This window comes from Solanum lycopersicum, chromosome 9 (assembly GCF_036512215.1).
Source record: "Solanum lycopersicum chromosome 9, SLM_r2.1".
In the NCBI taxonomy this organism is placed as follows: Eukaryota; Viridiplantae; Streptophyta; class Magnoliopsida; order Solanales; family Solanaceae; genus Solanum; species Solanum lycopersicum.
The window spans coordinates 32,609,169-32,622,650 of NC_090808.1; the positions used below are offsets into that span (position 1 = coordinate 32,609,169).

Consider the following 13,482-nt stretch of genomic DNA (forward strand, 5'->3'; position numbering starts at 1 on the left):
TCGAGGCAGATACTCAACCAACTCCTACTGAAGAATATAAATTGGAGAAGGGTACACCTGAGCAGGTGTTAAGGAGATCATTCAAAACCATCACGACACCGGATAGGTACTCACCTTCATTACACTATCTATTGCTGACTGATCAGGGGGAACCAAAGTCTTTTCATGAGGCCCTATAGGTGGAGGATTCGATCAAGTGGGAGCAATCCATGGATAATGAGATGAGGTGACTTGAGAAAGACGACACATGGGTGTTTACTGAGTTTCCTGCAGGGAAGAGAGCTTTGCTGAACAAGTGGGTATTCAATCGACTGAACCAGATGGAAAAATAAGGTTCAAGGCTCCTTTAGTGGTTAAAGGATATTCAAAAAAGGAAATGTCAATTATGCTGAAATATTTTCTCCTGTTGTGAAATTAACCTCTATTCGAATTCTGTTGAGTATTCTTGGATCGGAGAATTTGCATTTAGAGCAAATGGATGTAAAACCAGCGTTTTACATGGTGATCTGGACAAAGAGATGTACATGCAGCAACCAGAAAGATTTGTGGTTCCAGGTAAGGAACACATGGTGTGAAAGTTCACCAAGACCTTGTATGGACTAAAGCAAGCATCAAGGCAGTGGTACAAGAACTTTGAGTCCTTCATGACCAAGAGTGGATTCTGCAAATCTTAAAAGGATAGTGTTGTTACTTAAAGAAATGAACTGATTCATATGCCTTTCTACTCTTGTATGTGGATGATATGTTGATTGAAGGATCTATTATGAGGAAGATTAATAATCTGAAGTCAAAGTTGTCTGCAATGTTTGAGATGAAAGATTTGGGTCCAACGAAGCAGATTTTGGGGATTAGGATTTCTCGGGATAGATATGTTGGCACTTTAAATTCTATCTAAGGAGTTGTACATTGATAAGGTATTGAGAAGATTCAGGGTCAATGATGCTTAACCCAGGACTAATCCATGGCAAACCACTTTAAATTGTCAAAGGAGAAGGCACCCAAGACAGCCGAGGAGCCTTAGCATATGGCACTTGTTCCATATGCTTCAGCAGTTGGGAGTATGATGTATTGTATGGTCTGCACTATACCTGTTATAGCACATGCAGTGGGAGTTTTTAGCAGGTATATGACGAACTCTGGGAAAGAACATTGGGAAGTTGTGAAGTGGCTTTTGAGATATATTAGTGGTACATCCAGTACTTCACTTTGTTTTTGCAAAGGCAAGGTGTTATGTTGATGCTGATCTTCGTGGGGATGTGGACTCGATCAAGAGTACATCCGGGTACATTTACTCCATAGGTGGAACATCAGTGTGTTGGACATCCAGGCTTAAGAAGTGTGTTTCTTTTTCATATACTGAAGCTGAGTATGTGTCAATAGCTAAAGCTGGGAAAGAAATGATATGGCTGGCAGATTATCTGGAGGAATTGGGCAAGAAGCAGAGCGAGAAGATTCTTTACTCAGATATCCTCAGTGCCATAGAGTTGGTTAAAAATCTAGTCTATCAGTCAAAGACAATGCACATCACAAGGTGGTACGATTTCACTCGCAGGGCAGTATAGGATGGTGATATGTGCTTGGAGAAGATAGGGGGTGTAAAGAACGCGTGATGAAATGTGTTGTTGTTGGGAAACTGGGTTATGCAAAACCTCGGTTGATCTTCTGTAGTTGTTTCTATAGATGGTGCTGTTCGGTAAAGATGTTGATGATGAACAGATTCTTTTTTAGAATGTATTTTTTGGATGACTGAATCAGTCTCCAAGTAAAAGAATTGTTAGGTGGTGGAGCCTGATGAATATTTTATGTACTGTCATATATCAAATTAACCTTTATTCTGTGTAACCTAAAATACTCTGAATTATTAATATATATATGGACCCACCACTGTGGAAGTTTACACACGGGGTGTTACAATGAAATATTGGTTTCTATGTTTCTCTCTCTAGGTCTCTCATCTCTCTTTAGAAAGTTTTTGTGTTCTTCATTCATCAAGTGTGTGTGTGGATTCGATCCTAACACACACAAACACACACACGCACATATATATATATATGTTCAATAAAAGTAGTAGGCTATGTAACTATCCTACCCCTAGGGTCAATGTATACTTGATATGAATATATATTATGTGTATGTAGAGTTCAATGTAAACCTGCAAGTAGATATTACCAAAAAATTTCTAATTTTTCAGTAATTTCTATTGAGAAATGTGATGATGTAAGACTAAGAGGATAGTCCTAATTCTTAAAGAGGACGACGATGTTAGTTACAATTGAGGGTTAAACCCGGATATTACAAAAGTTGTGTTAGAGCATGTGGTTTAATATCTTTTATGTTGATGTCTCTCTCTACCACATCTATTTTGGTTGTATTGATATTTTTGAAGTGCGGCACACTTATGAATAGTAACCTATGTGATGCTTAGGAATCACTCTCAACTGGAAATCCATTATCCTACCTATAGAGTGTATATATTATATTATTTGACCTAAACCTTGTATTTTTTTGTTATAGGAAATGAATACTCGGAGGAATGCGGCTAGGAGGCTTTAGAAGGAGATTGCTAATGTGGGAGCTCCTCTTCATAGTGATTAAGTTCCTCCTCTTAAGCAGAATATTTTGATGATCAAGCCGACAAACCCTTCACCTTTGTCAATTGAAGATATACGGGATGAACTTATCTAACTGGCCCAAGATGCAACAGTTCAAGCCCAAACTATGACCTCCAAAGCCAATCGGGAGGTTGCACCCGGGTTCATCAACAAGTCTCTACTATGGATTCATGACATAGGGACTTCACTCTGATGAATCCTTCTATCTTATATGGGCCTAAGGTTAATGAAGACCCCCAAAAATTTATTGACGAGGTCTACAAGATACAATATGCTATGGGGGTGTCTAAAAGTGGGAAGGCTGAGTTGGCCACATAAAAAGTCAAGGATGTAGCTCAAACTTGGTATGTGAAATGAAGGGATAATAAGCCTCTTAGAGGTGGGATAGTGACTTTGGAGATCTTCAAGGAGGCATTTCATGACCGGTTTTTCTCTAGGGAAATAAGATAGGCTAAGGTGGTGGAATTCGTTAAACTTCGGCCAGGAGATATGTGTGTTCATGGCTACTCTTTGATGTTCATTCAATTTTCAAAATATGCTCCTTCCTTGGTCTCCAATCCTACAGACGATATGAGTGTCTTTATGACGGGTGTATGAGATGACTTGCATGAAGAATGTCATTCGGTGATGCTTCATGACAATATGAATATTTCCCAACTTATGGTGCATGCTAGGAGCGTGGAGGAGGCTACACCTAACAAGAAGGATAGGGATACAAAGAGAGCAAGGCCTTCTGAGGGTGGAAGTACAAATATAAGGATTGAGATCCAAGACAAGCCTAGATTAAGAAGAGGTTCTCAAATGAAGTTCCATCCAAATTTCCTAAGACTACGGATGAAAAGGTTCCTAAGTTGAGAGTCCATAAAGAGAAGAGTGGATATTAGCCGATTGAGAAGCCATCTTGTAATGAATGTGGAAAGAAGCACTTTGGTGCTTTCCTTCTTGGGTTTTACAAATGTTTTGGTTGTGGGAAGATTGGACACAAAGTGATAGATTGTACTAATGCTAAGGGACAAAAGAAGAGTGTACAGCAAAGTGGTTCTAGTGATGCTCCCAAGAAGAACAATTTCGATGTTCTTGTTTCTAGGGGAGAGTAAGAGCCCTCTCTAGATGTGGTGACCATTGTGTTAAAAATCTTTACTGTTGCTGTATATTCTTTACTTGATCCAGGTGCCACCTTGTCATTTGTTACACCTCTAGTGGCTAAAAAGTATGATACTTTACACAATACTTTGAATGAATTTCTTGTGTCTACACTGGTGGTTGAGTCGACAGTTGAAAAAAGGGTATATAGAAATTGCCCTATCACATTGCCCAATAGAGATTGCAATGTGGATCTAGTTGAACTAGATAAGCTTGATTTTGGTATCATTTTTGGTATGGATTGGTTGCATGCTAGTTTCCCTATTATTAATTGTAGGAAAAGAGTTGTGAGGTTTAATATCCCAAATGAACCCATTGTGGAATGGAAGGGTGGTAATTTTATTCCTAGAGGTCGCATCATATCCTGTCTAAAAGCATGTAAAATGATCTAAAAATATTGTCTTAATCTCATAGTAAGAGTCCAAGATTTAGATTCCAAAATTTCTCCTATTGAGTCGGTCCCCATAATGAGTGAATATCTGAAGGTCTTACCTAATATCCTTCCCAGTATTCCTCCCGAATGGGGAATTTAATTTTGTATTGATTTTCTACCAGAAATGAATCCCAACTAAATTCCTCCTTACCGGATGGCTTCGTCTAGATTAAAGGAGTTGAAGGCTCACCTCAATGATTTGCTTGAAAAAGGATTTATAAGACCTAGTATTTCTCCATGGGGTGCTCTAGTGATATTTGTCAAAAAGAAAGATGGATCCTTGAGAATGTGTATTGACTACCACCAACTTAACAAGGTTACTATTAAGAATAAGTACCCTCTTCCTCATATTGATGAGTTGTTTGATCAACACCAAGGGGCGAGCTACTTTTAAAAAATAGATTTGAGGTTGGGGTATCACCAACTTAGGGTTAGAGGTGAGTATGTCCTAAAGACGACCTTTCAGACAAGGTATTGATACTATGATTTCTTGGTGATGTGTTTCGGTCTCACTAATGCTCTGGCGATGTTTATAGACCTAACGAATAGGTTGTTTTGAGATTACCTAGATTCATTTGTTATTGTGTTTTTTGAAGACATCTTAGTATATTCTACGAATGAGGGAGATCATATGGGTTATTTGAGGGTGGTATTACAAATCCTATAAGAACACCAATTATTTGCAAAATATAGTAAATGTGAGTTTTTGTTGAGGTCGGTGGTGTTTCTTGTGCAGATCATCTCTAGTGTCAGAGTTGACGTGGACCCAAGGAACACGGATGTGGTGAAAAATTGGCCTAGACAATTTACTCTGACCGAAATTAGGAGATTCTTGGGTCTAGCGAGTTACTATCGGAGGTTTGTGGATGCCTTTGCATCCATTGCATCTTCTTTGACAACCTTGACTAAAAACTATAAGAAGTTTGAGTGGTCGGAGGTTTGTGAGAAAAGCTTCCAATTGTTTAAAGATAAGCTTACTTCCTCTTTGATGTTGACTTTATCGGAGGGTTCAAGGGGTTTGTTGTGTATTGTAATGCATCCCATGTGGGTTTGGAGTGTTTGCTTATGCAACACGGGAAGGTGATTGCCTATGCTTCTAGGAAACTTAAGGTGCATGAGAGAAACTATCTCACTCATGAACTTGAGTTCGCGGCCGTGGTGTTTGCTTTTAAAATATGGAGGCATTACTTGTATGGGGAACATGTTGATGTCTTTACCGACCACAAGGGTCTCTAATATGTGTTACCGAAAAGTAGTTGAATCCCCAGCAAACAAGGTGGTTAGAATTGTTGAAAGATTACGATATGAGTTTCCTACATCACCCTGGAAAGCCCAATGTGGTTGCGGATGCTCTAAGTCGTATGACTATAGGTGGTGTGTCACACATAGATAAAGCCAAGAGATACCTATTGAAGATATTAATAGGTTGGCTAGGTTGGGTGTGATATTGGAAGTTTCTCTAAATGGTGGTGTTGTAGTTAATCACATCTCCAATTCATCTTTGGTTGTTTAGGTGAAGTCCAAACAACACCTTGATCACCCCTTAATGGAGTTGAAAGAATTGGTTGTTGACAAGAATGAGTCATTCTCCGTAGGGGGGATGGTGTGTTGAGGTACCAAATGAGATCGTGTGTTCCTGATGTAGATTGGTTGAGGGACAGGATCCCTGAAGAAGCCCATGGGTCCAGCTACTTCATTCATCTGGGTTCGACTAAGATATACCACAACCTAAGGGATATATATTGGTGGGAAGGTTTAAAGAGGCACATAGCAGAGTTTGTTTCTAGGTGTCCAAATTGCAAACAAGTAAAGGCCAACCATCAAAGTGTTTTTGCTTACTACAAGAGATCCAAATTCGTACTTGGAAATGGGAGGAAATTAATATGGACATTGTAGCAGGGTTGCCTCGGATTCAAAAGTCATATAATTCTATATGAGTGGTTGTGGATATATAGAAAAATTACGCTCATTTCATTCATGTCAAGTCCACTTAATTGGCGGAGGATTACGCAAAGATCTTCATAGATGTTATTGTGTGTCATCATGGTATTACATTATCCATCATATCGAATAAGGGTGCACAATTCACATCAAGGTTTTGGAGGTCTTTACAAAGAGGGTTGGGTACTAAGGTGATGTTGAGTATCTGTTTTTATCGTCAAACGGATGGTCAAGCAAAATGCATTATTTAAACCCTTGATGATATGATTAGGGATTGAATTATTCATTTTAAGGGAAATTTGGATAAGAACTTGCATTTGGTGGAGTTTTCTTATAACAATAGCCTTCATGCATCTATATTCATGGCTCCCTCGGAAGACTTTATAGTAGAATATGTAGGTCTCCTTTAGGTTGGTTTGAAGTAGGTTAGACTTAGCTTCTTGATCCCGATTTGATATACAATACCTTTAAGAAGGTTCATATCATAAGGAACCGGTTGCAGACGGCCTTTAGTCGGCAAAAAGTCTTATACCGATGATAGGATGAGAGATTTGGAGCTTGAAAAGGGTGATAAGGTGTACTTGAAGATTTCACCACTGAATGGAGTGGTTAGACTTGGCAAGAAAGGGAAACTATGTCTTGTTATGTGGGGCACTATAAAATTTTATAAAGGTTTTGTAAGGTGTCCTATGAATTGGGACTCCCTAGTGAATTGGGTTCGGTTCATCTGGTTTCCATGTTTCTATGTTGAAAAAGTGTATTGGTGATCCCGAGTCCATTCTTCCTATTGAGGGTGTTGGTGTCAAGGATAACCTCTCTTATGAGGAAGTTCCAGTCCAAATTCTTGATAGGCAAGTCATGGAATTAAGGAATAAAGAGGTGGTTTCCATAAAAGTGTTATGGAAAATCACCTAGTTAAGGGTGCAACATGGGAGGTCGGGGCCTGCATGAAGTCCCATTACCCTCATCTTTTTGAGAATTAAGGTTATTCATTCTTTTTTATAATATGGATATGACTAGAAATTGAAGTTTATTAATTTTAGGGTGAAGTTTTGCGAAGTATGTATTTTTGAGAGCTTTAAAGTGAGGTTACTGTAATATTGCCTTTGAAAACTTACAATTTTGCTTTCTGCTTGTTTTGAGTTATTTTATGCATTTTGATATGGTGAGTCTTATTAAAACTATATGTAGCATGTTTATAAGATGAATTTTGTGTTAATTGACTAATGAAATGTATATTGAGCTCATGTGTGTGGTGAGAAGGAAAAGTACCTCATGATTAAATGCTTGAGCCTTATGTGTTGTAATTGGAGTTCTTGAATTGCCTTGGTGAAATGATATGATTTATGTTTATTGTATATTGGTTATTGGTTGGGCTGCTAGTCTTGAGTCTATTCCTTTCTTCAGAAGAATGTTTAGTGTCATTCGGGGACGAATGTTCCTAACGGGGGATAATGTAACATTTCAAAATTTCAAGATTTGTTGTAAAGACTAACATATAGATAATGAGGTCTAAGTGCTGTTTTAAGTCCATTTTAATGAATTCAGGTTAATTAAGAAGTGTAATAACCAAGACGTTCAAGAATGTCCATGACATTTGGAAGTTGGTACAAAAGGGTACTAGTGTGTGACTAGTTTTTAGGAGTCGGAAACATATGAAAAATGGTAAAAAGGTAGAAAATAGGTGTTTTTAGTCGTTTCAGGGTTGAAATATGCGGGCGTGACTCCCCAAGGTCCAACCAAGGGCCTTGGAGAAGGATCCTAACATTTTAAGCAACACTGCCTGGCAGTGTGCATCGACCGAGCAAGTGACGGCCCGTGTATGGACAAACGGGTGTCGATGCTACCTTTGTCCCACACTTATCCATGGTGAGGAAGCTCCTTGCCTGTACAGTCTGTGAACTCATCGACGGAGTGTAGGACGAGAGGGTGAGGGTCCGTAGGTTCACAGACGGCCTGTTGACGGGGTTCCGAATTGTGAGTTTTCTGCACATTTAGTTATTAATTCATCTAATTAATTAAGTTGTTTAGGGGATATATGGGGATTAAGGGGAGACTAATTAACTAAATTAAAACCCATATAAAATACCCAATCCCATTTTATCTAACTAGAACTCAAAAATCAAACTCTCTATCTTCAATCTACTTTCTCTGTCTGGTGGAAGACACCATTGAAGTCTTTGCTATGGAAGATAACTTGGGTCTTGATAAGGGTGAATTCATCTTCAAATTCTCGTCTAAATGTTAAGGTATAGTATCTCTTCACCTTTGAGACTTCTTTCCTCAAAGGTTCCTTCATAGGTTTTCCAAAAGTTGAGTTTTCGAATGAGTTTCATTCAATTACGAATTTGATGTCATGAATTGAGTTGTTTATGTTTTATTTAGGAGATAATGAGTAGATTATCATTAATTTTAACTTTATTATGATGAATTGAAATGGGTTGGTCAAGATTGTAGAGTATGGACTTTAACCCCTAACCCTAGGCTTCATCTTGATGTGAATTATGTTGGGATTCATTCAGTTGACTTGATTATTGGTTAAATCACTAATAGATGATGTTTTTAGTGTCACGAACTTCAAGAACACCCTAGAAGTTGGAGTATCCTTATGTTAGTCACACGGCTAATGAGACTTCAAGAAGTCTAATCGAAGCCTCTCGTATCATTCATTGCATGATAATATATTAAAATGAGTAAGAATTTAAAACATTCTTTACACACGAAGAACTCTTTTAATAAACCATACTCAAGAGGAAGACTTTCATTAAAATATTAAACCTTTATAATAACCCTTTGAACCATCTAAAATTAGAGTATGCAATACTTGGGACTAAGCCCATACAAGACATAAAGTAAAGAGTTAAGAAATAACGTATCATGTGGATATTATCCTCAAATCGATGAGGACTCACCAATACATCATCTTCAACCCTTAGAAACCTATCCATCCCTCATGGAAAATCAATACTTCCAATTTCCTACACTTTAGTCAAAAAGGGAAAAGAAGGGGTTAGAACATTAGACAAAATTAGTATGGAAGCAATGCAAAAACAATGAATAAGGGAAAATTAGCCAATACCATGATTTCCATGAATTTTGATTAAAACATCATATTATAATAAGATGAACAACATTTATCACTTTAGAAATAAATAAAGAAATCATTTAAGAAATTGTCACAATTTAAGAAGCCACTTCACAGTAACCCCTATTCACTGTACAATGAATTGTTTCACTATTATAGTGAAATACATTACGTTTACTTTTAACCTTTCATGGCATGTAGTCTTTTCACTAAATCTATCAAAAGATTCACTGAAGTCACACAAAGAGAGATTGTCTATACACCCTCTCTAGATGTGATTAAATGATCCTTAAGATTACTCATAATGAGACACATACACACCTACAATACATAAACACACAAGACATCAGATCCTCCTACCAAAGGTGATTCCAAGGTTCACTTGAGTAACTGTGGAGCGACCGCCCATAAAATCCCTATCACACACACAAGGGATCCTATAAACCCCCGATGATAGAATTATTCTCACTTAATACAATAGCATACATCATACATAACAATATTATTTCAAAGGTTATCAAAAGACCTACTCAAGTAACCCAAAAAAGAAAGTCCACAATTGACCTATTCAAGGTTACCTATGTAATCCTTATACTTACCTACGTTAGGATCATCTCCACATAATCAATTAATTTCCTTAACTAGAATCATTACTAAGACTTATCTAAGTAAGAGATGAAGTGACCGTTACCTTGACCCCTTTATAGCTTTACTAGACAACCCTTAATTACTCTAGATAAGTACTTATTCATTAAACATTCTTTGTTTAATTAAGTCATTACATTACTTAGTTTATTTAAGACACATTCATCACATAATGACATTCGTGTAATGGTCTTAAATAAGACCTTGGGACTCTTGCTAACATCTTCAAAGCCTATTGTGCAATGTTTAGATAGAGTCCCATACCACCACCTAAACTTCATAGAACTTCTCTAATACTAGTATGTATCCCATATGATGAGAATAGGAAATAACCAACATAGACCATGGTAGCAAACCATGGAATCCAGAGTTCTATTCAACTCCGATGAGGTTATCTACTTGCGAATGGTATAACATAGACACATCCCATGTAGACACATGGTAAAGGAATATGAAGGGTTTCTTTGTATTCTAGTCGCACACTTAACTAGAACTACTTCTATTACCACACTCACTCGGTGATAGCCTTTGTTCTCATAGATTAATTTCACATTAAGGTTCATACAAATGGACCACATATCAAGTTCATGACCTAATTACATTTACCCTACCAAAGCAAGGTCCACTAGGGCTATCTCACTATGGCGACAAGAAGATTATCATGACTTTCCGAAGGTATGATATGATGATATTCAAACTAATCAACCTTAATTCAAATCATTTATTACATTAAGGATACCATTATGTCTTTCGACTTGAAGTTTCATAAACTACTAGGTTCAAGGTTTCACATAAATGGCCTTCTTGTCATCATTCATGGTCTTACATAACATTCATACATTCAAGAGTAAGACTCTTTAGTTCCTAAGTTAAGATATCACATATTCATATTCATACAAGTATAAAGTAAGGCACACAAGTCTACCTAAACAAGACACACTATACTTCACTTTAGCACATATAACATACATTATTTATTCACTTAGGAATGACCCTTAACATCATTTATTCAATATTCATTACCTTAACATCATAAACATAATCATTATATACTATTATAGCCAAATTCGGAACAACCATGTATCAACTCTAAGACTACACATATATGCACATACACATATAATAACATGATCACCTAATAACTTCAATAAGAGAACACATACTTTTACATTACTTCATATATAGGTATATATGATCATACTTCACATATTCAACTACATAAATAAACATATTTCTTCAAGTAGTTTCGACAAGGACATGATCATCAATATACATAAAAATAACACTGACAAGGCCACATCAATTCACATAACACCCCCATTGTAAGTGGACCATAACAATTAGACATAATCCAAGATCTAATTAACAATATCTATACAAAATTGTGAGAGAGTTAGGTCAGCATACCACCCACTTGAACTCCCCACTTCAATCCCAAGCTAAATCATCTAAATCAATAACATAAGGCCCTTACCCATGGCCATGAACATCGATCCAAGCATAAATGATAATACTCAATAATTATAATTCAATTCGATATTGATTTACCATTCTAAGACCAATTAGATTTCAATTTACAATTCTTACATCATTAGAAAGCCCATAGGAAACTACACTAGAATCTATAAGTATTAAGTCCATATCAAACAATAAGACTAATAGTCAATAGATCTAATAATATTGATTTGTCAATAATCAAATTGAAACAGACTATAAATCATACATAAATAATCTATACATGAATCAAAAGCCCATAACAATCGAGACATGAATTCATAAATCTCAAAGCATAATCAATTCTCCCATATTTTAGTAAAATTAAAGAATTGAGAAGACCAAGGGCTAATGGAGAATTTCATTGGAAATCATCAATAAATCATCAATAACATGACATCTTAACATTTGATAACCTTTCCTTCAAGAACCTAAGACTTAGAGTAGAAATTGAACTTTTTCATCTTTTTGAAATCCTTCGAAAACATCTCTAGTATTGGATCTAAGGTGATAACAAACCTTGGATGAAAAATACCATACCTTATTTAAACAAAATTTTAAATTAAGAAAAACTCCATTGAAGATGCATCTTCAAGCTTCATCTTCACTTTGAACTCTCATGAAGGTTTTTGGAAGAACTTTTGGAGGGAACATATTTTGATTTTATGGTTGACGTTTAATTGAGAGTTTAATGACTTTTATACTCATAAAATAACCATAAAAATTCAAAACAACCGTCAAAATAGTTATAGAGTCATGGGGTGAATTTACAACATCACCCCATAACTTAACAGAAAACTGGCAACAGATACACGTACCCATCGATGAAAGCATCAACGAACAGTGGTCTCACACACTCCCCGCCATTTGATTCTCGTGGGTTGAACCGGAAACTCCACAACCTCAATTAAAAATGTATCCATAGATGAGACCCGTTGAGTTGTCGTTAACCTGTCGACTGGCCATCATTTGGGTCATCTATTGCCACTTCCTGGTAGTGTTGAGCTTCAATGTTGGTGTCCTCCTCTAGGGCCTCTTTGTGGATCCTATGTTGAGTCCTAACCGGACGTTTACAGATTGAAAATGTTTGTATACAAGTTTAGGAACTACCACATGAGTTTCATCCAAAACGAACATGTAAAACTCAACGAAACATGCTTATACACACAAGGTCATTTGAAAGCACATCTTTCAAACATCATGGACGTTCTTGAGTGTTTGACCTCCAATGCACCTAAAATCTTAACTAATGCCTCAGTATCACTTTATTGATCGTATTTGGACATTATACCACCATGAAAACCACGTTAGGCTCGAGCTTAACCTATGTCATTTTTGAGATCTTATAATTACACTTATCATAAACAAGTTGTGATGAATTGTAGTCTTTAATATAATTCTTTAGTCAGGATATATGTTAAGAAGATTATCCCAAGTATATTGTTTAAACATTTGGTTTATTATTAAATTATTGTTTAGTGACTCTTCTAACTATATTATCATGTTGGTTATTGAATTACATTGATGAGATGAACTAATTGGGTTGAGTTGTGGCCTGATGATAAGGATCTTATAATGAACTATGGAGAAGGCTTTGTAAATGTTTTAATTCCTATATCTTACTTCAACTTTTATTTAAATTATTATTAAGTTATGATGTTGTGTTTGAGTGTGACTTATCTAGGATTGATAGGATGGTATTATGATTGAATCGAAATGTCTTAACTTTAGTTGTGAGGTTGCTTAGGGTGTACATGTTATAACGATGGTGAAGTGTATAAATGTGCCCTATTATGATGTGATATGTATAGTGTTAACCTCACTTATATGAATTTTGATGAAAGAATTATTATTCATGCAATTCTTATTGAGATATGATGATGATGCTTATACAAGGGCTAGACCCTATGAGCTAAACTAAGTTATGATTGTTAATAAAGAATCAAAGACATTTCAATAAAGGGACCTATATTAGAACCAAGTAATCTTTTAGGTTAGGGTGTGACACTTTCCCATGTAGGAAAGGTAGGGTTCATTGCGATCCTCACAGGGTAGATAGCCTCATGACCCAACATTGGGTAAAGATTTGATATTTCCATGATTCCCCAATGCTCCATAAACTATGTTTC

General features: G+C 36.4%; 1 protein-coding gene across 1 annotated transcript in view; it reads left to right on the forward strand.

Annotated features, from left to right (window-relative positions):
- The first annotated feature begins 3,254 nt into the window (after positions 1-3,254).
- The window catches only part of LOC138338475 (uncharacterized), a 56,260-nt gene continuing 46,032 nt past the window's right edge, over positions 3,255-13,482 (forward strand). Inside the window, exons 1-3 of the mRNA XM_069289440.1 lie at positions 3,255-3,405; positions 3,783-3,898; positions 4,925-5,125. Of these exons, the coding sequence (XP_069145541.1) occupies positions 3,255-3,405; positions 3,783-3,898; positions 4,925-5,125 (468 nt within the window). The remainder of the gene's footprint in view (positions 3,406-3,782; positions 3,899-4,924; positions 5,126-13,482) is intronic.